Here is a 24,993-nt window from a genome sequence, read left to right on the forward strand (position 1 = left end):
AATTGCTAACTGTTAAAGCCATTACATTATGAGCTTTCTTGACTTGACAAAATACAGCTCACTGCAGCTCCTGATCACAATGGATGACAGTTCTTTGTTACACTTACACACACCCTGATCTTGCTGATTTTACTACTTGTTTGCTTTAATTAGAAATACCCAGGGCTAGAGATATGGCTCAGAAGTTAACAACACTGGCTGCTCTTCAGAGGTCCTGAGTTCAATTCCCAGCACCCACATGGTGGCTCACAACCATCTGTAAGAAGATCTGGTGCCCTCTTCTGGTACCTATGTACACATGCAGGCAGAACACAGTGTGTGTGTGTGTGTGTGTGTGTGTGTGTGTGTGTGTGTGTGTGTGTGTGTGTGTGTGTGTGTGTGTCTTAAAAAAAAAAAAGACATGCACTACTACCACCACCACCTGGCAAAAGCCGAGCGGTGGTGGCACACGCCTTTAATCCCAGCACTTGGGAGGCAGAGCAAGTTGGATCTCTGTGAGTTTGAGGCCAGCCTGGTCTACAGAGCGAGATCCAGGACAGGCACCAAAACTACACAGATAAACCCTGTCTCAGAAAAGAAAAAGAAAAAGAAAAGAGAGAGAGAGAGAGAGAGAGAGAGAGAGAGAGAGAGAGAGAGAGAGAGAGAGAGAGAGAAAGAAAGAAAGAAAGAAAGAAAGAAAGAAAGAAAGAAAGAAAGAAAGAAAGAAAGAAAGAAAGAAAGAAAGAAAGAAAGAAAGAAATACCCATGGCTGAAATGCATCTCATACCAAACAGATAAACCCTGTCTCAGAAAAGGGAGGGAAGGAAGGAAGGAAGGAAGGAAGGAAGGAAGGAAGGAAGGAAGGAAGGAAGGAAGGAAGGAAGGAAGGAAGGAAATACCCATAGTTGAAATGCATCTCATACCAAACCTGAAAGGAGACTGTACTGGTTCCTCTTAGCCCATCTTTTCAGTAAGCCATGAGATCTAAAATATGAATCAACCCCTCTCTTTAGAGATGAGTAGGCAAAGAGGTTGAGAGATGTTCTCTATTCTGCCTTTCAAACAGACAGTGCCAAGTAAAAGGGAAATTAGAATTCTCTGCTCTCAAATCCTCCTGACCATTGATTGACCTTACACATCCAACTCCTGTCTCCATGCAGCAGGGAAGGTGTGGGCTTTGGGAGTCAGAAAAATACATTTTCAATTACTGGATATATTGCTTTCTAACTGCCTGATGCTAGCAAGGAAGCATACATCAGTTTCTCAATGATGTAAGAGAGAATGTCTACCTCGCACAGCAGTGATGGCTAGGTAGCACAGGACAAGCTTACCTGGCACAGAATTTAACACAAGAGATGCTCAAAAGAATGGCCTCCCTGTTGCAGTTTCTACAGCTGAACTATGACTCAAAAGAGAAATTATATGACAAGTGAACATGCACTCCACAACTTACCACATCTTCAAACAACCTTTTTCTTAGCTTTCTCTAACATCAGTTCCTCAGAAATATGTGTCAATTGACCACCCAGTCTCACAAAAGATGTTAAAAAGTTAATTTAAAAAAAAAGTTATGTTGAATTGAGGAGTGATGTATAAGGAAAACCTGGGTGACACAGCAAAGCCTGCTCAGAAATGGACCTGGGAGTAGGGAAAAAACTGTTTTAAAAAATAATTAAAGTCAGGAGTGACAGCTTATGTCTGTAACCCAAGTACTACAGGGGTGGAGGCAGGAGGATCAGGAGCTCAAGAGAAGCTTTAGCTCCATAGAAAGTTGAAGGCCAGCTTAAGACCCTTTCTGGAAAAGCAAAACTAAAATAAATGAATAATAGAGGGCAGTGGTGGCACACGCCTTTAATCCCAGCGCTCGGGAAGCAGAGGCAGGAGGATCTCTGAGTTTTGAGGTCTGCCTGGTCTACAGAGTGAGTTCCAGGACAACCAGGACTACAAGGAGAAACCCTGTCTCGAAAAACAAAACAAAACACAATAGGGAGGGAGGGAGGGGAAGGGAGGGAGGGAGGGAGGGGAAGGGAGGGAGGGAGGGAGGGAGGGAGGGAGGGAGGGAGGGAGGGAGGGGAAGGGAGGGAGGGAGGGAGGGAGGGGAGGAGGGAGGGAGGGAGGGAGGGAGGGAGGGAGGGAAGGAAGGAAGGAAGGAAGGAAGGAAGGAAGGAAGGAAGGAAGGAAGGAAGGAAGGAAGGAAGGAAGGAAGGAAGGAAGGAAGGAAGGAAGGAAGGAAGGAATCTTAGCTAGGCATCATGGTGCACACTTATAATCCCAGCTCTCCAAAGGAGAAGGCAGGAAGAATGTAATTTGAGGTCTGCCTGATTTACACAAGGCTCTGTCTCTTCAATCCCTGTATCTGAGGAGGAAAGGAATGCGGTTGGTTATCTCTAACCGCAAAGCAACTTTGCCTTTTATAATGAATGTCCTTCCTAACTAGGCAGGACATGCTGCTGCCATCCACCCCCTGGGTTTTTTACTTTATTGTGTCCTTGTTTTTAACTAAAAATTGTTCATGAAAATAGAGTACTATTTTGGAGTAAAAAGAAACAGAATTCTTTCTTAGTTACCTCTTCCAGTTCTAAGGTTCATGCTCATAGTATAGACAGGACACCTAGTCTGAACACCTTACATCGTCACCATGATGCCTTAATGTAGAATGCCAAACCATGAAACTTTGTTTCACATGCAAAATTATTTACAATGCAACATAAAATCACCTTCAGATTATATATGTGAATGGTACATAAAATACATGAATTTTATATGTAGATGAGTCTCATTTCCCAAACCTCATTACAAACACACAAACATTCCAAAATACAATCATCATCATCACCACCATCTTAAATCCTGAGCATTTTGAGGGTAAAGGATATTCAACCTAAGGAGACGTTCTTTAGGGGTTTTTTTTGTTTTTGTTTTCTTTCTTAAAATGTTGTGGTTTAAGCCGGGCAGTGGTGGTGCACAACTTTAATCACAACACTTGGAAGGCAGAAGTAAGTGAATCTCTGAGTTCGAGGCCAGCTTACAGTTCAAGATCTACACAGAGCAAGTTCCAGGACAACCAGGAGAACAGGAAAACCCTGTCTTGAACAAACAAAAAGTTGTGGTTTGTTACATAAAAATTTACCATTTTTACAATCACCTATCTCTAGAACCTTCTGTGCTCCCCAATTGAAACTGTGTACATTAAACACCAATTCTCCATTCTATATGCCTTGGCAAACACCACTCTACAGTGGGTCATAATAGAGCTAACTATTCAGATACTTTATGAATGGAATCATGGCATCTGTCTCTTTGTAGGTAGCTTATTCACTATCACAGTTGCTTCAAAGTTTATCTACATTGTAGCATGTGTCAAACCCCCTTCTCTTTACATCTCAGTAACACTGAGTGCTGCATATGGAAACATACTTCACTATCTTGGACACTTGGGCTGCTTTTACCTTTGAGTAGTAAAGCTGCGAAGCATCTAAGCAGACAAGCACCTGCTCACTACCTGACTCCGGCTCAACTGGGTTTACATCCAGGAGTGGTGCTTCTAAATTTTTGAGTCACCACCATGCTACCTACTTTCCACAGTAGCTGTACTATCCATCTTACATTTCTATCAGCAATAATACACAAGGGTTCTCATTTCTCCCCATCCTTATAGACGCTTGCTTATTTTGTCCTTTTTCTCCCTCTATGAACAGCTATCCTGTGGGTATGAAGTAGCATCTAACAATAGCTTTAACTTTCTTTTTCTTATGATTAGTGAACTGAGCATCTTTTCATGTCCTTATTGGTCATTTATATATGTTTACAGAACTATCCTGACAGCCTATTAAATTATTTTTGCTCAATTGAGCTGTTGAAGATTATTTTGTTACTAGGTACTATTGCTCATCTTGTGTTTACCAATACCATCTTCTTTTTTTCCTTTTTTTGTTTTGTTTTGTTTGTTTTGTTTAACAAGATGGGTTTTTCTCCCTGGAGCCTTATAGCCTTATATATCTAACTCTATAGGCTAGACTGGCATCAAACTCAGAGATCCACCTGCCTCTGCCTCTGCCTCTGCCTCTGAGGGCACCACCACCACCAGGCAGGAAATATTTTTTTCTGTCAGTAAGTTGCCTTTCATTCTGTTATTAGTATCCTCTGATGCATAAAAGTGTTTAAATCTTCTCTGGATTTTTAGTTTGCTTTTGGGGATAGGATCTTGCTATGTAACCATGGCTGACCTAAAACTCATGACAATCTGCTTCAGCCTCCTTCACATTTATAGCCAAACCCATCTAAAGCTTTTCATTTTCATAAAATCAAACATATTGGTTTCTTTTGTCTTTATTCTGTGCTTTTAGTGTTGTGCCCAAAAATCCATGGTCAAACCCAGGGTCATAAAGATTCACCATAGATTTCTCTGATGGCTCTAAGGTCTCACCTCCTCATGTCTAGGTCTTGGCTCCACCCTGAGTAGAGCGCTCTACACCACATAAGGATCCAACTTCTTTGCTTTTTTTTTTTTGGTTTTTTGAGACAGGGTTTCTCTGTGTAGCTTTGCGCCTTTCCTGGAGCTCACTTGGTAGCCCAGGCTGGCCTCGAACTCACAGAGATCCGCCTGGCTCTGCCTCCCGAGTGCTGGGATTAAAGGCGTGCGCCACCAACGCCCGGCATTTTTTAAATGTTCCTTGGAATTCCATCCATTTACCATCTTCTTTAGTTCTAAGGATATGGATTTAAATACTCATTCTATGCATCTGCAAAGATTTCTATCTCCAAACTGCCTTTTTGCCTAGGCCCTTTATTTTTGCTTTTCAAGCATGCACGATGTGGAACTTTGTCAGTAGAGGGCACAGCAGAGACACTTTAGGAGGAAAAGGTCTTGCTTCCAGGTCTAGCTGCTCCTATAGGAAAAGAAGTTCCCCTTCCTTCTAGCTCCTTTAATGCAGGGCAGCCAACAGCTGGAAGCTTCCCCAGGAGTCCCCTGCAGGCTGTTACCCAGCAGAAGATCTCTGGTGATTCAGCTCCCCTTGAATTCTCCAGCATCCTGGAGGGTAAACTTGTGGCAATTTGGTATGAGACTTCATTCTCTGATATCTAGAATTATGGCCATACCCTCTCCAACAATGTCCAGATCTGATCTGGAGAGGTGAAAAGTGGGGAAGCCATTGAAGGAGCCAGCTCTTTAGGTGTCCTACTTCATGAGTAGGTGGTATCATATAGAAGTTACACTAAATATGTTTTATCATGTATCAATCATATTAGCATATTATAACTACTACTATATGTCTCATTCTTCCAATTTTACCTTGATTAACATAAGTCAATTCTGCATTACATTTACCAAACTTCCTGTCCAAATTCCAGCAGTCTCTCTCTCCTGATTAGACCCAGAGTGTACAAGTGAGGTAAGTGAAATAGTGAAAGCTACTGACTAGTACAAGATAAACTTTGTGTTTAATGTCTTAATATATTACCTCATTAAAACCCTGTTGGCTCAGTCTTGGATCCTGGAGTCACATCCTGCCCCTGCCTGGGTTTGGAGGCCTCTCACCAGTGTCCAGATCAGGATATTGACTCCTAAAAGCCAGTCACAATGGGAGACCAAGCCCCACCAACACTGAAGCAGCTTGCAATAGAAGGGCTACTCAGGGAGGAGGCCTTGGCCATTTCTGCTCTGGAGAAAGGGGAAAGTCAGAGTGCTGGATTTGACGACCATAGACACTCACTTCTGGAGCATATGGGCTGGAACCTATGAAGATGACTTCTCTCAACAGGTCATGACTCAGGGATGAAGTCATGAGCAGCCCATGGAGACATGTCATGACTCAGAGATGAAGAACAATTTGAAGGTGGTAACTGACCTCAAACTTGTAGACAACGACACCAAAGAATATGCCACTCACTTGGTGCAGTGGGCCCAGCAGAGAAAAGGTTCCATTCATCTATGCTGTCTGAAACTTCAGATTTGAGAATCATGCGTCTCCAATGTCATAGAGATCTTAAATTCTGTAGATCCCCACTGTATATGGGAGCTGCACCTGCGTGATTTGTGGATAGACGATATGGCTGCTTTTGGACCTTACCTGAGGCAAATAAGAAACCTTCACACTCTAGTCCTATAGGGCATCACCAATACCTTCATGGATGAATCCCAAGGGCTGGAAGAGGAGTGGATAAGCACATTGCTCTCTCAATTCCCCAAATTCCACTGCCTACAACATCTCTATATAAATGATATCTACCTTCTAGTTGGCTGCATGAGAGAATGGCTCAGGTCCCTGAAGAAGCCTTGGAGACCCTATTCATTAGGTATTGCCACCATTCCCAGTCAGACTTGGATCACCTGCCCCAGTGCCTGAACCTTTCTGAGCTCTGGCATCTGCACCTGAGTTCTGTACTTTTAGCTGAGTGGCTTGGACCACTTGGACTTCTCCTGGAAAGAGTCAAAGTCACTTTGCAAAGCCTAGAACTGGAGAAATGTTGGCTGGAGGATTCAGGATTCAGGGTGCTCTTGCCTGCCCTGAGCCAATGCTCCCAGCTCACCAAGGTCAATTTCATTAATAATAATCTGTCTCTGCCTCTCCTGATGCAACTGCTCCACAACACAGCCAAACTGAGCAAGCTGACCCAGGAGCTATACCCTGCACCTCTGGAATGCTACAATCACAAGGGCCTAGTACTTGTAGATCAGTTCGACCAACTTTGCCCTGAACTCTTGGGTATAATAAGGACAAAAAGAAAGCCCAAAAAAGTGACTTTTGCTACAAGACAATACTATAAATGTTTCAATTGTTCTGTCTATGAGCTGGAGAGCAGGCATTGCCTTTGCTGGCAATAAATTGGCAAAGGTTAAAAAACAAAAAAAAACCTGTGATACATCATTCTATAGTAAGGAAACAGCCTCAGAAAAACTATGCATTTTCTCCACAGTATTACAACTCCAGGTCCATTTAATGCTCCAGTATCTGCTGGTTCTCTACTCTGTTATTTCTTTTTCTTCACAAAGCCTAGAGATGCATCTGTGTACAGAAGGACAGGGCAAGTCCTACTGTTACCTCTGAAGAAGGCTGGAGTCTAAGAAATTAGATCTGGGCAGAGTTCTAGCTCAGAACCAGTCATACCGACTCTATCAGTTGATGCTTATTTAGAGTCTGAAATTTAGGGTCAGGGTACCCCTATGTGAACAGCCCCACCATATCCACCTCAGCACTCAAGTCTCTGCTGAGTTTCCCTAGTAGACACCGCTGTCACAACTCACTGTGACAAACTCTGTTCTGGTGTGAGAAGGAGAACCTGGCCCTTCCCTTTAGCTGCTGCCATTCACTACATCCTGTTACAAAGCTACAGCATTACTGCACTCAGTGCTGCTAATTTCTAGCAAATCATGGGGCCTGAGATGTCTTGGGAGACCCAAAACAACCGCCTGGCACACTGATCACTTTGTTAAATGCTGAGATGTACAGATAAGTAGGTCCTTTGCCCTCAAGGAACTTCATAGGCTATTTAAATTCCCTTTCCTTCACTTCTTTGGTCTTCACTTCTTAGTCTGTGCACCACTTAAGTGGATTAGATATATTTCCCTGGGCTAAATTTCATTCTTCGTGCTCAAGTGATGGTAAATAAATATTTAATAAGTCCATCAGACAAAATCTGAAATACAGAGCTCTAATAAACTCAAAAGACTACACATACATTGTTCTCTTACCTTCCCCATCTTAGTGTGTTCTTCATTAATAATAAATTGGTAAACCCTTGAGCATTCCTGGTGGGATGTAAAAGACCAGCTGTTATGGAAGACAGCATGCCAGTTCCTTGGGAAGTTAAATGAAGAGCTATCACATGACCCAGTCATTTCACTCCCAGGCACATAAACCCTAGACCGGGTACCCAAACAAATTCTAGATGCACTGCTCCCTGGTCCTCTTCTCAACTGTAACCAGCACATCAGTCCATAAAGTATGACTTACATAAACAAGGGGCTGTTATTGGGTCCATGCACGTGTGCCATGTAGCAACTTATTATTCATTACACTACTGGAAGAAGTCAGACACGATAGAGTATGAAATGTGGAAAGCAGCCGAAATCCTGGAAACCAAAAATGGACTGGCGATTGCTAAAGACAAATCTCTACTGGGGTCATGAAAAATGTCAGAATAATATGGAGGCACTGATAGGTTTGACACTGAGAATGTACTATATGCCACAAAATTTTCCATTTTAAGAAGTTAATCTTGGGGCTCATGAGTTAAGAGTACTGGTTGTTCTTCCAGAGAATGTAACTTTGATTCCCAGTACCCACATGGCAGCTCACAACTGATACTCTAGCTACAAGGGATCCAACAACCTCTTCTGGCCTCCATTGGCACTGCCTGCACATGGCGCACAGACATACACACAAACACCCACCATACCTAAAACAAAACAAAAAACCCACAATAAATATTTTGTTTTGTTTTGTTTTTTGAGACAGGGTTTCTTTGTGTTGCCCTGGCTGTCCTGGAACGTGTTCTGTAGACCAGGCTGGCCTTGAACTCACAGGGATCCGCCTGTCTCTGGCTCCCTGAATGCTGGGATTAAAGGCACGCAGCACCACTGCCCAGCACACAATCTTTTTTTTTTTTAAGATTTATTTATTTATTATGTATACAGTGTTCTGCTTCTGCTTGCATATATCCCTTCAAGCCAGAAGAGGGCGCCAGATCTCATTACAGATAGCTGTGAGCCATCATGTGGTTGCTGGAAATTGAACTCAGGACCTCTGAAAAAGCAGCCAGTGCTTTTAACCTCTGAGCCATCTCTCCAGCCCAATAAATCTTTAAAAAATAATAATAATAAAAACAAGGTTAATCATATGTGAATCTTTACTCAAATAAAATGGTTTTGAAAGCAATGTATTTATTATATAGTATGCTAAAACAAGCCTGATGTTACTGAAGTTTGGGATAAACACAGAGACTGTAGCAGGTAACACACATAAAGCCCTTATTGGGCATTAGATACTACAACTATTGAGATGTTCCTGTTTTTCAAAATATTCCTCAAATTAAGTGCCTTATGATCTACAGCAAAAACATTCTCCTTAATTTAGAACTTGGACTACCTCATGCCTGAATTCCTATAATAACAGTCTCTTGGCTGGCCCAGCAACATAGCTATCTAAACATCCCTCCAAAGCTTTCTTAAGGTCAGGGTTAACTGCCTACAACCACACTCTCTCACTTCAATATTAATGGCACTCTTTATCTTAAAAGATTAAGTTCCCAATATTCTAAATCAGGTCTCACCAGTTTAGTGGCCTCTTGAATAAGTATTCCTAGGGAACTTTTTTTAAATGTGTATAGTTCTGTACTAAGAATGCAAACACCAGTTGTGTGTGGTGATACACACCTGTAATCCCAGCACTCACCCTTAACTACATAAAACTATCTCAACAAACAAACAAAAAAAAAAAAGCAAAGAACAAATTGCGACAGGGATTCTTGTCAGGGGAAACTTTGACTCCTAAGGGAGAAGGGCACGTAAAATATTAACATTAGCCATGCAATAAAGTGAAACAAAGGGCCAAGGGAAGGGGGTGAATATGGCTGCAAGTAGACTAGGAAAGTGTAAATAAATCCTGATTGACTTGACCGGTTGAGGACTGCCTACCTAAGAGATCAATAAAGCACACCTCTAGGTAAGTTTTCCAAAATGTTTCCTTGAAAACTCAAAATTTATCATCAGCAACAAATATTGTTGTCACTGTTTTCCTTCAAATAACAGGCATCCACTTTTAATAAAATGTCTGCCAGTACCCAAGCCTCAGTAATCATGGTCTATGGGTTGTGCTTTCAACTAAAAATGGCATCCCTTGGAAAGGTAGCTAGTTCAGCTGGTAACTCAAATAATCACAACAGCACTTTCTACTGCAATAGACACTATACTCAGCACACACCACAAGATATGTGCTTTCCACATATTGCCATTTTACCACAAGATTAAAAAGATACACAGTCAGGGTGGAAAATTAAACATTAGCAGTGACGGCTATGCTATTCTCCACTTCTTTAATGCTAAACACGTGTCAGTGAAGAATACAATTTCTTGGGGGCTAAGGCGATGGCTTGGTTGGTAAAGTCCTGCTGTGTAAAACATGAAGACCTGAGTTCTGATCTCTACCACCCACATAAAAGCTGACAGCAGCACACATCTGTAACCTCAGGGTTGAAGAGACAGAGACGAGTGAATTCCAGCAAGCCAGTGAAATCATCAAGGCCTAGGTCCAGCAAGATCTTATCTTAAAAAGTAAGATGGAAAGTGACCAAGAGCAGTATCTAATGGCAACCTCTGACCTCAACCTACATGCCTGCACACACACAGGGACATGTGTATACATGGACACAACTGGAATGCATGTTTGCACATATTCACATGGATATGTACACACTCACACAGAATATAATTTAACAGTCATTACATTCCTTTACTACCAGCATTTTGTCTATGGCATAATTAAACCATGCCTTAGTCTGACATGTCACAATTTGTGCAAGAGGAAAGAACAGTTGTTGTATCACAACTATCTGTGATCATGAAGGTAGTCTGCCTCTCAGCCTCAAATTCTTAGCCTTTTAAATGAGAGCACTATCTATTTGTTTTAAGGATCAATGTATTATGTGCAAAATTATCTGCATAGTCCCTGGTCCTTAATGGGATAGTCTTTCTAAAGAACAAAGATAAAAGCCGGGCAGTGGTGGCACACGCCTTTAATCCCAGCACTCAGGAGAGAGACGCAGGTGGATCTCTGTGAGTTCGAGGATAGCCTGGTCTACAGAGCCCCAGAGAAACCCTATCTCGAAAAAACAAAACAACAACAAAAGAACAAAGATAATGAGAAACAATGCTTCAGCTGTATACATTTCCACACCCACAAACGTGGGCAGTTCTGACCTGTACAGGTTGAGATTCCTGGTATGCACCCTTCTTACCTGTACTGTACTCACACAACACACATAGGAAAGCCAAAGCAGGCTTCAGATGTCTTTCCTGCAGTTACAGAGCTGAGAAGAGGGAGGACTAGGTATTAAACATCTTACTGGAAACAGTCCTGGTAAACGGGTAACATTAAGCTGTGCCCCCCTGCCCCCCCCCCCAGCACACACACACACACCCCATACCATAACCTCAGCATCTGACAAAGAACATTCAGGGCACAGCAGGGGGAACTGTCTTTAATGAACACAGGCATACTTTTTTTTCTTGTCAATACTCCCTAAACAACACAGAATAACAATTATTTACACAGCACCGACAATGCATTTGTAAATTTAAAGTATACAGGTATATGTGTGTGTGTTACATGGAAGAAAAAACCACTCTATCTATGCTAGATGTGTAAGCAGATCTGGGTGACCGAGCAGATCCTGAAACTAACCCCTGCAGACACTGAGGAACAACTATGTCCCCTTCTGGCTGATAAGGGAAATCTCAGTTCAGACTGGTTAGGTTAAATGACATGCCCAAGGGCGCACAGGCAGTAAATAACCAAGTGGCCTGGAACCCAAGTTTTCTACAGACTTGGGGTTCTTCCAGCTGGAACTTAGAACTTTCTAAGAAGATGAAATTTGTTTTGTGCAATAATTGATAATCATCTGCATCTGGATTTGAAGCAGCCATGATTATAATGCTTATTATGACTAAATACGCCAACTGATAACCACCAACAAATTAGTGTGTTGTGATATTCAATTCAAACTGGTGTTTCACTGAGCCCAACCAAGGATTCACAAGCTTTGGCACTTAAAAAAATATACCTCTTAATTAGCTTTTGAGCACAAAAGAAACATCCCAAATAACCATTCCGCAATATTCAAAAAAGTCCCTCTGAGACACGCTAACATGTTGAATATCATACTTTATATTTAAATGAACAGTTCTATCCAAAGTCAATATAGACAAAACAATAATGTTTTTTCTTAATTGGTACATACTGACTGTTTCAATTTAGCTTTTGCAGCTGTCTCTTGACTCACACTGCTATTCAACATGTCAAATTAGCTCTACTGCTTACTGGCCCGGTGACTTAGGACAACCCTGCTAGGCATCTGTTTTCTGATCTGTAACGTGTATGTAATTATACCTATGCTGTACACAGATGTTAAGATTCAGCATAGCGCAGAGAAGCACCTGCAAGTCAACCTCCCTTACAGAGAAAAGCTTACAGTCACTGGTGTTGTGAGCTTTGAGCTTGAAATCCTGTCTTTCCTCTCCCTCCCTAATATCTGCATGACTAAGTACAAATGGGCCTTTTCTCTTTCCTACTCCCGTGTCACTTCCAATGCCAACTCCCTATCTCTCCTGGGGTCCCTAAAACAATTCCCTGACCTTCCTCTCATTGTGTTGATTCCCTTCAGGAAGAAGGCAGTACTCACTGTTGTTGACTCCATGATCAGCTGATAAATCTTATTTTGTGTATGAGTGTTTTGCCTGAATATGTAAATGCACTGTATGGGCGTGTCTGGTGCCCATGGAAGCTAGAAGAAACAACTGGATCCCCTGGAACTGGAATTAAGGATGGGGCAGTTGTAAGCCATCAAATAGGTGCTGAGAATGAAACCCAGGTCACCTACAAGAGTAGTGAGCACTCTTGACTGCTGAGCCCTCTCTCCGGCCCAGCATGATAATTCTTGCTTGGGACCAATCAAGGAAACCTCAAATAAAACCACCTGAGAGTTGGATTTGGGCCAGCGGGGGAGTGTATACACAATTTCTTCATTCACAAATTACACAACCGAGTTTCCCCAATTTTGGGAATTTGCAGGGGTCAACACATCCAAAATGCAATGGATCACACCTAAAATGCAATGGATATCATCTGAAATGCAATCTTCTTCATGATCTTGGTACCTTCCCTGCCAAACCTTTTTCTCTCAGGATCAAGATCTAAAAACCACAAACTTCCCTTTCTTAAACATGTGATCAACTATCAGGAATTCAGAGCTGTCTTCATCAGCTCTCTTTTTCAGAACACTTGAATCCTGAATCCACTGAACTATTCAGCTCCTGCAGTTCCTCCTCGTATAACCCTTATTGGGAATAATAAACATTTGATAGGGAAAACCTACTCATACAGTTCTCTGCGTGTACAATTAAACATTTGAGACAGCTGAGAGACAGGTTAAGTGGCAAGGAACCTAACTAAAGAGATGAGAAGATACTGAGACTCAAGAAGGGACCCTTCTGAGAAACAGGACTACTACACATATTTGCAAATAAAAGGCTGAAAGAGAGGCAAGAGGGACTGTAACTTTCACATAGCACAGGGTGCTATAAAATTCATATACTTTAGATCATGATTGGGTCTTATGTCCACTACCAAATGAGGACAGTGAGATTCAGAAAGGTTAACCGAGAAGCAAACAGCTAGTTGTGGTTGAACCACAGTCACAACTGCAAAAGTTCTTTCTATTACACGTTAAACATGAGCTTAGTGCAGAAAAGCCTTGCTCTTTAGGGCCAGGCAAGAAGGGGATGATTCTGGACACTGGCTTAGCAAACTGATCCTCTTCTGGTAAAGGAGGAAACCTATAGTTATTCCCAGTGCTGCCTTTTACTTTAATTTAAAGACAGGTCACTTGGTTCCCTTTTAAAATGCAGGCTCTGTAATTTAGAGCTGTTCTGAGTGATACATGAAGTTCTCACCTCTCCTAGGTGACTCATGATGAAGCTAAGGTACCTGGTCCACACTCTAAATAGGTTACTCTGCATGGTTCTCAATCCTTAATGATAATTGGGCAACCATTTAAAACTATTGAGTTCTGGGCCTCTTCCTTCTGGATCCCAAATTATGTAGAAAAGGTCCCAGATTGATTCTAATACCAAAGTGGGCCCACTGGACTATCCTAACCCAGATAACTTGCTTCTCATAGTTCTTCATCTCAAAAAATACATTTTTGTGTGGTGTGTGTACACCCCTGAGATGCATGCATGTGTAAGAGTTTGCCCAAGTATGTGAACACATTGTGTGTAGGTGCAAGTTGGCTAGTGCGCGTGAAAGACTGGAGTTGATGGAGGTTGTCTTCCTCAATCTATAAATTTTGTGAAGCTGGGGCTCTCACTGAACCCAGAGTTCACCAACTGTGGCCAGTGAAGCCAGCCTGCTTGCTGTGGGAATCCTGTCTCAGCCTCCCACACTGGGAACACAGGCGGCCACAGCTGCACATGATGCTGAGGATCCAAATTCCAGTCCTCACCTGCACAGCAACCACTTCTCTACCAAGCCACCTCCCCGGTCCCTGTTAGGTCTTAATACTTCACAAACATTTTATTTAATTATTTTGGGAGAGGGAGATATGCCACACTATGCATATGGAGGTCAAAGGACAGTTTGTGGAAGTCAGTCCTCTCCGTCCACCCTGTAGGTCACAGGGATCAAGCTCACCATCAGGCTTAACGGCCTAACCCACTGAGCCCTCACTGACCTCTTTTGTTTTAGGATACAAGGTCTCTAAATGTAGCCCAAACTGACCTTGAACTCCTAACTTTCCTGCCTCAGCTTCCTCTGTGCTACAATTCCAAGAGTGTCCTATCACACCAGCTTAAGAAATAGGCTTTATTAAATGACCAGTCAGCAAGCACTGAGAACATACAAAATTTGGAAATGTTTTATATATTGGTTTGCTTAATCCTCAAGCTGCATTTTGAGGCTGGTTTTTACATCACAGCTCATATATATGAGGAAAAACAAGGTAGCAAGAAACAGTGACTTGTCCACGGTCAGCTCGAGAAGCTCAGGTCTGGACTCGAGCCACTCTGATCCCAGCACCTAGGCTCTCAAACACACCAACTGCACTGCCCAGTGGTACATCTGAACAAATCAACCCAAGTGGGTCACCTCGGAGATGTCATCCAGGGAAAGCTAATGCTCATATTCTCACATGCTACCATCATTCCAAACATCACTGCTAAACTACAGCACACCACAGTTCTTGTTCAGAAAACAAAAATGCCTTCAGAACCGACACATGCTTGGAAAAGCTTTAATTGGGATAAAAGCCCATTTGAGCATGGACATAATCAGGAAAAGCCAATTCTGACTAAGTTCTTTGGTGGAAAATCCAGTTAGATTTGGAAAATGTTTTCCTCCTCACTGGTCTCTGAAGCCGACTCAAACCAGTTCTTTCTGTCTTGCACAATGCTTCTATCGCCAGAGCCCAGGTGACTGTTTGAAGGACAGTCAGTACTCATCTGGATGCACAGATTCTGTGACATGTTTTCCTTTTAAAAATCATCCTTTTAGTCACATCTAAACAAATTCATTTGTCCTTGGCTACCAATATGAACATGTATGTGCTCAGAACTGTCTTGAAGCATATCGTTTTTTCTCTCTGCTGAAAAGCAACTGCTTTGATTTCAGAATTTAAGTGTTTTATTTACACCCATCCATATAAAAATAGGTGCCATAATTTGGCATTAATGAATCATTTAATTGCATGTAGTATCATAAAAGAAATAGTGCAAAGGTAACTAAGTACATTTCTAAAATATGCACCCAAATACCCTCACATACAAGGGATAAAAGCATACACAAATACTATAGGGATTTAGCTATAAAAAGATATTACATTTTTATATCTGGTGAGCTCCTTTGTGGAAGAAATATGTCCTTTCTCAACAAAGAAAATATTCTACAAATTCAGAAATGATTTACGAATTTTTTTCTGAAACAAGCATCAATGCAGATCAGCATATAATTCCACACAACCAACCTCTGTTTGAACTGGACTCCCCACACCTTATTGAGGCCAACGTTCCCCTCTACAAACTCCCACTCCACCCCCACCATACACACACCCAACGCCCCACCAACCTCACAGGGGTTCCTGGGCTGGTCCATGGAATCTGATGACATCACTCTCTCTTCCTTCCTGGAATTCTAAACCCTGCTGCTCTCCCCTTGCACACAGCTACCATCTCCATGGCAACCTCACCTCCTCCTGCTTCCCTATTGGCTTCATGGAGCAGGATACACAAAAAGGTTTTCCGTTCTGCCCCCACTGCCCGCCCGCAAAAATGATGCTTTCAACAGGAACCTGGGCTAAATTTAGCCACTTGCGATTCTGAGTCTTATGACTAAGAAAACATAGAAATATCCTCCTTCCTATATTCTACCCGCCCCTAAACCACACCCCAAATTGGTTGTTTCTCCTCCTGTCTGGCCCCCAACTCAAACAGCAGTATGTGCTGAACCTTCAAAAATCAACCAGATGGCTTGCCCCACATACAGAGAACATTCCCCACTCACCTCCTCCCATCAGGAGAGGAAAAAACAGAACAATAACAAAAACACCGTTGGGGCATTTCATGTAGGGAACATCAGTCTGCTGACTCCTTCCACCCTAAGCCAAGGAGAGAAAAGCCATGCCTACAGGCAGAACAGTATCTACCCTCTGACGGAACTTCCTCCATCACAGAAACAGGAGTGGGGAGGTGAGGATGAAAGCCGACACACTGCAAATTCTGCATCCAAATGCTCACCTCCCAGGCTGACCTCCTATGGAAACTGGAGCAGACTCTCACACCCATCATCTACAACATAGCTCCACACAAGGATGCTCTCAAAACTGCTGACTAAATGGTAAGTAGTTTAGGTCCCTGAGCCAAAGGGATTGAGGAAGTTGACACCATAAGCAAATTCCTGAAGTTTTAATGAGAAGTCTGAAACTGCCACAGAAGATGAACTTCTAGAAAACCACTTTTTCATAATGCCGTAAAATATGTATATGCTCTCTCAAATCCCTGGACAGTCTCTTCGAAGGTCTCCACTCTGGCGCTGGTCTGTGCCTAGTGCACATCTGGAACTGATCCTACTCTTGCCTTAATCCAAGCTCTAATTCTAAAGTGGCTCCCACTCTCCCTAAACAACAGGTAAATTTGGACCAGGGCTTTGCTTCTCAATCCAGCTATCCATTTCCCATCTAGGAAGGGATTCTTTCTCAGAAACTACTTGGTTGATTTAAACTAAGCATGTCCTATATGACTCTGAAAGACAAAGCATAAGCTGTAACTAAGTTGGAAATGCATCAAGTAGGTCAGGGCCTTATATCAGAAAAGGGGATGAATAAAAATAAGGCACACCCAGGAAATCTGTGGTTTTGTTACAGGGTAGAAATCCAGCTCCAGGACACCCGTTTTCCAAAGCAGGGTGGCATCAACGTAGCATAATGCATGGCAAAAGATAGTGTTTTCAAACTAATACACAAAGCATCTAGAATGAGCTTCAAAAGTACATGAGAGACACTGAAGACTCTCATCCCAACAGTAGGGTTAGGTATGATTAGCTTGCCTCTGAGATGGAGGTAGATGCTCTCCAAATTCACCCCTAACAAACCAGTCCTTAGGTGAAACCACTCTCAACAACACTGCTGTAGAGGTGATTCCATAGATTAACTATGATAAGCATAATTCTTTATAAAATTATATGCATATTAATATTTATTTATATGTTATTTATTCTTATTTTATGTGTATTGGTGTTTTACTGCATGTATGTCCATGTGAAGGTGTCAGGTCCCCTGGAACTGAGAGTTGTCCTCTGGAAGAGCAGCTTGAACTCTTAACCACTGGGCCATCTCTCTAGCACCAAGAACAATTCTTAACTCTCAGAGATGGTCACTTTATTCTACATGGGAAGACCCAAGTGGCCTCTGAGACTATCCATCATATCAGTCACTGAACCTTTATACAAAAATAGTGAGTTGTATATATTCTTATTTCCATTCTGAAAATGGAAAAGTTCAAAAAGTCAGTGTGTCTAGTATCTATAGTAGGTCTCTCTGAACTCCAGAACCTATGCAGTTTTTCTACTCCCAATCACACACAGTCATGTCTAAAGTATCATTTTGTGTCTGTGTTCTCTTATATCATCAATAAAACATAAGTTGTTGGACATGAAAGTTAATGTCATTCTTTTTATGTATTAATAACCATAGTTAGCTATAAGTGGTTACTCAATACTTATTAATTTATTATTCTAATCCTATTATTCTAAACTTCTGAACAAATGGTAATGATTTTACTCAGATCTTTTAAATTAAGATTAGCTTAAGAAATTACATGCTGAAGTAAAATGCCAAAACTTCGGATAACATATTCTGGAATTTAATTTTCTTCCATTTGAGATAAAAAGACAATTATCAGAGTCTTAATGCCTATACTGACCCAGTCACAACGTCATAATGCCTATAGAGTCTCATTTGCTTGTTCTGCTCTGATGGGGAGCAGTTGTAAATGGGTTTTGGTGCCTGGAATGGAACCCAGGGCTTCACACGTGCTAAGCATGAGCAGCTCTCTACTGACTGAGCTATGCCTCAGCTCATCCATCAGCTTTACTCCAGAAACCCTAATGCAGTCAGAGTCTATATTAAATTTATAATTTCCACATTCTACATACAGAATCAGAGCAATTCTGCAGGGATTTCACTAAAATTAAATCAGGTGATTAGAGAACCATGCCAAAGAGGCCAAGGTCACATGTCTGGTACTCGTGGAATCCAACTGGCATCACTCTCTCCTACCGCCACACACAATTAATTATAAACATGTATGCTTGCTTTTACCAAAAAGTAATGTAGCCTACATCTTCTGAAAACAAATTCAAAGCATGCATCTACCAATACCATGTAATATAATTCCCTTTATCCTTTAGAAAACAGATACTGACTTCCAATATTAATTAAACACCTATCATAAGCAAGTCTCAAAAGATAAGTGCTTTAGGCAAATAAACACAACAATGAATGACATGCAACACAGCAAAGATATTCACTTGTAGGGGGTGGGTAAGCCACGTGGTTAGCACCAGAGGATGCAGAATTATCAGGTAGAAAATTCTTAGGTAAAGAATGAAGGTAAAGGCATCTCAGGGAGAGAGAACAAAGAGCACAAATGAAGGAGGAAGGCAAGGCAACACAGCAAACATAGAGAACTTTCGGGTTCATTATAAAGTCCAAGTTGAAAGTTGAGAGAAATGACCAGTTAAGAGAAGGCACAGGCAATCTCTCTTAAAATCTTCCATAGCAGATAGGGTTTGCCTAGAATGTGTTTTCTGTCAGATCTCCAAAAAGTGATGGGTTAAAACATTTTATTTATTTATTTATGTATTTATTTATTTATTTAGGTTTTTTCGAGACAGGGTTTCACATTTTAATGTCAGCTAAATGTGGTGGTGCACACCTTTAATCCCAGCACTGAGGCAGAGATGGGCAGATTTCTGTGAGTTTGAGGCCAGCCTGGGCTACAGACTAGATTTAGAACAGCCAGTGCTACACAGAGAAAGCCTGTCTTGAGACACAAAACAAAAAAAAATTTTAATGTTATATGGATAGTTCTTATCTTTAAAGTATCCATGGTGAAATTAAAAGCCAAAATGAAGTTATGTCCTGAAAACGAAGCCTCTAGCAGCTAAGAACACTCATGAAGAATGTTCTTCTGTCCAGAAAACAAGTCTAAATTTGCTGTCTGGTGAGGACAGTGAACATTTTCTTGCTCTTCTCAGAGACCTGGTTTGAAAGTAAACTGGAGTTAATTTATCACATCTCTTTTCCTATGTCTCTTTAAAAAGATTATTAGCGTGTTGACTATCTGGCAAGGAAATTACCATTTTCAAAAAGCCCCTTCATCCCCATGCAATACTCTAACACATAAATGTATGTGCATATTCACATCTTACCAGTTGAACAGATGAAGTACACCACATCTAAGGAACCAGCCATCTATTAGCTGCAGCTATCACAGGACATAAACTTTTTGCTAATTATATATATGCAGAAATCCTGTGTGTACAATGTTAATACATTCTCACAAAGTGAGCCCGCCCCAAGAGAAACCTAGCACCAAGACAAAGAGAAGGAAACCTACTGGCCCCCTCGGTCTGTCTTGTGCCTCTGCAGTCACTCTCAGCTACTCACAACAACATAACTGACTCTGCTGTGACTTTTCTAGGGATGATCACACGCCATGCTTCCTTCTGTGAAGCACTGTATTCAATAACACATGTATGTGTTAAATATCCTAATGTACTGGAAAGCACTTCAGGATGCTGAAAAATAGTCCCATTATTTTCAGCTTGGGCTATGTACAAGCTACTTTTTCTGTGATTCTGAACAAACAGCTGACAAGAGGAAACTTATGGAAGGGGAAGGGGGCTTGCTGTGGCTCATAATTTAAGGGTACAGTCCACCACAGCAAGGAAGACATGGTGGCAAGACGCTGCGTGCTCCCACTGGGGCAGATCAGGTAGCAGAGAGATGAATACTGGTGCTCAACTGGCTGTCTCATTTTTCCTTTTTAGCTCAGCCTGGACCCCCAGCAAGGGTTGATGCTGGTCACATCCAGGGTGGGTCTCCTTCCTCAAAGAACAGTTAATGTCACAAGGTATATCTCTAAGTGATTCCAAATCCAGCCAAGTTGGCAACAAAGAGTCACTATCTCAAGTTGTTATAAAAACATGCTGCCATGTACATCCTTGTACATGCTCTTTGGGCAATCATATATACACATTTCAGGTTTCTGCTGCTGTGGCAAGGAGTGAGATTGCTGCAGTGCACTCCTGTTTTCAGCTTTGGGAGACACTACCAACTTTTAGTTCTCCAAAGCTATGCTCCTTAACCTTTCCCCGGCACTGCATGAGGGCTCCAGGTGCTAAATGTCTGCCTTCTTCGTTCAGTCATTCAGGAGACAGGGCAACAGAACCTCACTGTGGCCATCTGTTTTACCTTGGAGAAGAGTCATGTGACCATTTCTGAACAGCAGGGTACCATGTTCTGTAAAGTACCTATTCATATATGTTGCCCACTTTGCTACTAGGTTGTTTTCAAAAAATTATTTATAGCATTCCTTTTATATACTAAGTTGCAAGAATAACTGACCTATTCTGGATAGCAGCCAAATCTGTGTGTTGCAAATACTTTCTCCTACTCTGTGATTTGCTTTTTTACTTTCTTAAAAGTGTCTCTTAATGAGTAGCTATTCCTAAAATCAATGCATTCAGCTTATCCTGAGTCTTCTGAATAGTCCTTTCAAATAAAGAGTATCATGAAACGATGGCTGTGCTGGCTGGTTTATGCCAACTTGACACAAGCTAAAGTCATCTAGAAAGATGGAACCTCAACTGAGAAAATACTCTCACCAGACTGACCTGTGGGCAAGCCTGTAGTACATTTTTTTGACTGATGATTGATGTGAGCAGTGGCCACTCCTGGGCTGGTGGTCCTAGATGGAATAACAAAGCAAACTGAGCAATCATCCATAAGGAGCAAGCCAGTAAGCAGCGCTCCTCCATGGCCTCTGCCTCAGCTCCTGCCTCTAGGTTCCTACCCTGTTTGAGACCCTGCCCTGACTTCCCTCAGCAATAAAGTGTGAGCTGACAGTTTTAGGCTGAAATAAACCCTTTTTTCCTAAGTTGTGTATGGTTATGGTGTTTTAACACAGCAATAGAAACCCTTAGACAGTATCTGTCTGCTTTCTTCTAGAAACTTTAATATAGTAGCATTTAAAATTTACCATTTAAGATTCCCAGGCATATTGTATATCAGATATGTATACATAAAATGTATATGTAAGCTCAAATGTTAAAAGATCTTATTAATTTAAAAAAAAAAAAACTTGGAACTGAAAGATCAGAGAGACAAAGGAACAAACCACTGCCACATCTTACCTCTAGGACTCCTAGGTCTCTTCATGCCTTTTATACCTTTCTCCATCCAGCCATCACTTCCTTCTTATTCCTGGGATTAAAGGTGTGTGGCACCACTGCCTGGCTCTGTTTCTCTCCTAGACCGAGTCAATCTCATTCCAGGGTGGCTTTGAACTCACAGAGATCCAGACAGATCTCTGCCTCCCAAGTGCTAGGATTAAAGGTATGTGCCGCCACCACCTGGTATTTATGTTTAATTTAGTAGCTTGTTCTGTTCTCTGATCTTTGGGCAAATTTTATTAGGGTACACAATGTATCACCACATGTATAAATGAAGTTTCTCTTACCACATAGGTCAGACATTTCAAACTTTATCCCAGGGCCTACAGGGGGTCATCAATCATGAAATAGTGTAGCTAAGAGGCCTCTCCACAAGGAGTACTATGCAGTTTGGACTTCAGCCTTCAAAACTTTATACATATCTAGATTTAAATACTTCATTACAGGAACAAAAACAAGCTAATACATTAATTGAGCAATTAAATCAAAGGATTCTGACATCAGAGTGCCCTAAATAAATAATCCTCCATTATCCTAGCTCTGAGCAATTTCTACTTCAACAAAGAACATAAGGGAAAGCCACTACTTTTACTACTGCAACTGCTTCTTCAACTCACATATCTAAAATCCACATCACTTAACAATGTTCTTTTCTTTGTTTTTGTTTTTGTTTTTCAAGACAGGGTTTCTCTGTGTGGCTTTGCACCTGTCCTAGAACTCACTCTGTAGCCCAGGCTGGCCTTGAACTCACAGAGATCTGCCTGGCTCTGCCTCCCAAGTGCTGGGATTAAAGGCATGCGCCACCATCACCCGGCTAACAATTTTCTTAAAAGTATAAGAAAGATCTTTAAAAGGGAAGTTACAAGTCCGGTATTTTCTAACCCAACTACCTAGTCCACAAATTATGCACTATTTTCCACAATGTTAAAAAAAATCCAAAGCAAACAAAATAACTAGGTCATTCTAGCCAGAGAAGAGCAGAGAAGGGAAACATGTATATGTCCACACATGCTGCCATACACCCAGACAACCCTACTCTTTTCCCCAAATGTTTTCTAATTCTCTTGCCCATAACTGTTTATCTCTTTCTTCTTGGTCTTGTAAAGGCTTTACCCTGGTCTTAAGAAGAAGAACCAATAAGCTAGAGATTTTACACACACACAAACCCTTTTCATAAAAAAAGATTTACAGTTCAATTCAAGATGGGAAGTAGAAAGGGGCTAAATGAAAGAACAGTAGTTAAACCAATTCTGTTAGATGGACAGAGTTTTGAAAGCACAGTTCCTGAATTCTCTTTCTCCCCCATTTTACAATACATCTCAAGACAGAACTTGTTCTCTTCTAAACATGCAGAACAGGGAGAAACACCCACCTAGACTTCTAGGTTGTGAGCACATCCTACACGCCAAGCAAGGACCTATTGGTGAGCTTCAGAAAGACTACAAGACAGTAGCAAGGGTCAAGAGAATCCCCTCCCCCTCTTTCCAATGTAGGTGGGTTTGGATCCAGCAGCCTCGTTCACACTGGGCAAGCACTCTACCACTTAACACACTAAGCTACACCTCCAGTCCTTTTACCTATGTTAAGAGAGGTTCTCACTCACTTGCCCAGTCAGGCTAGACTTGAACATTCAATCTTCCTGCTTTAAGTCTCCTTCGTGGCTGGGAATGCAAATGTACCACAAGACCCAGTTCAGCCGGGCGGTGGTGGTGCATGCCTTTAATCCCAGCACTGGAGAGGCAGAGCCAGGCGGACGGATCTCTGTGAGTTCGAGGCCCACCTGGGCTACAGAGTGAGATCCAGGAAAGGTACAAAGCTACACAGAGAAACCTTGTCTCGGGGGGGTGGGGGGGTGGGGGGGGGGAGTTCAATAAAATTTGCCAAGTCAGTTCCCTGACCCAAAATAACAGACAAGGCTTGACCAGAACCCAATAAACAAACACCATGAATCCTACATAAAAAAGCAGACCCAGTGTTTGCCCTCGTGAAGTTTAGTTAGGTTGGGACAAAGATATTACATGAAATATATCATTATATGTCACCACTGCAAGCACAAGAGAAATGTATACAGAGACTTGAGTGAACCCACCCCACCTCCATCAATTCCAACTACGTTTCATGATTACTGTATCCCACCACCTAGCCCCACATTCTCAATGTTATGTCTGCCCAGGCAAATCAGTAAAATTTCAGGGTACAGTCTGAGTTCTGGGCTACACATCAGGTGCCTCAGAGCACAGCACTTGAGTATTTGACCAGTGCGCCTCCTAAAGTGGGGTCCCCAAAGCCCCTCGCATACTCTCCCTGAACAATGCCTTGGAAGACAGTGAATGGTGTCTGTCCAGGTCAGAAAGTTGTCTTTCTGTGATTTCAAAGCTGCTTTTTATACAAATACATGTCACTCTTTAATTGCTCTGAAAAAAATTTCAACAACAAAAAAAATGGCATCTTTTGGAGACCTAAGTCTCTCTATAAACAACGGCTAACTAGCTTGACTCTTTCTCTCCCTAGTATTAACATTTTACAAGTCAGAGACAACAAGGTAGCAAACCTAACAAGAAAAGATGATGAAAACAAACAAAAAGATAAAATTGGGGCTGGAGAGATAGCTCAGAGCTTGAGAGCACTGGCTGCTCTTCCAGGTCCTGAGTTCAATTCCCAGCACCCACATGGTGGCTCACAACCATCTGTAATGAGATCTGTATGCTCTCTTCTAGCCTGTAGGCATACATGCAGGGAGAACACTGTACATTAAACAAACAAACAAATAAATAAATAAATATTCAAAAAAACAAAATTATTTTTATGTCTTTCTAGGTCACTGCATCCTTTTGGAGAAGTTTCTGAGAAAGGTCTGACAGGAGAATGTACCGCAGCTTTGGACACAGCATGCAAGAGTTAAGCCTACCTCTCTGATATTCACTAGTTCTGTGACAATAGTGAATGCAGTTTTCCTATGTGAAAGGGGAAATGAGGCTGTGTATCTATCAGTTTAATGAAGAAGAAATAATAGGAGCCTTGTACTTGACAAATGAGTGCACACCTTGGCTGCCTCCTTTTCTCCAGAGCTAACAATAATAAAGAAAAGAGGATCCTATTGGTCATCTGAGAACATTACAAGATGTGGGTGTTTAAATATTGGTAATCTCCTTCATCAGCAAAGCTAGGGCTCATTCATAATAAAGGTGACTGTATGACCTGTCTTAAGTCATCCCACTTTAAGTACTCCGACCTATCATAAACACCAGAGCATCCAGATAGCTAACCTCACTACTCAGAAACAGCGTAATTC

The 24,993-nt window shown here is 41.8% G+C and overlaps 1 protein-coding gene and 1 long non-coding RNA gene across 19 annotated transcripts in view; one reads left to right on the top strand and one right to left on the bottom strand.

The window, feature by feature from the left end:
* The window catches only part of Rbfox2 (RNA binding fox-1 homolog 2), a 240,092-nt gene that overhangs the window by 162,616 nt on the left and 52,483 nt on the right, over positions 1–24,993 (bottom strand). The window contains exon 1 of one of the 18 annotated variants that reach the window (XM_028871041.2): positions 15,816–15,900. The exons of the other annotated variants lie outside the window; for them this stretch is intronic. Within the exon in view, the coding sequence (XP_028726874.1) occupies positions 15,816–15,857 (42 nt within the window). The 5' untranslated portion in view covers positions 15,858–15,900. Of the gene's footprint in view, positions 1–15,815; positions 15,901–24,993 lie in introns of those variants that run through there. 18 annotated transcript variants of the gene reach the window in all.
* LOC119086372 lies at positions 15,894–24,903 on the top strand. The gene is made up of 3 exons (XR_005089645.1): positions 15,894–15,983; positions 16,316–16,583; positions 24,519–24,903. It is a non-coding gene; the product is annotated as an uncharacterized LOC119086372 (long non-coding RNA).

This window comes from Peromyscus leucopus, chromosome 20 (genome assembly GCF_004664715.2).
Source record: "Peromyscus leucopus breed LL Stock chromosome 20, UCI_PerLeu_2.1, whole genome shotgun sequence".
Lineage (NCBI taxonomy): Eukaryota > Metazoa > Chordata > Mammalia > Rodentia > Cricetidae > Peromyscus > Peromyscus leucopus.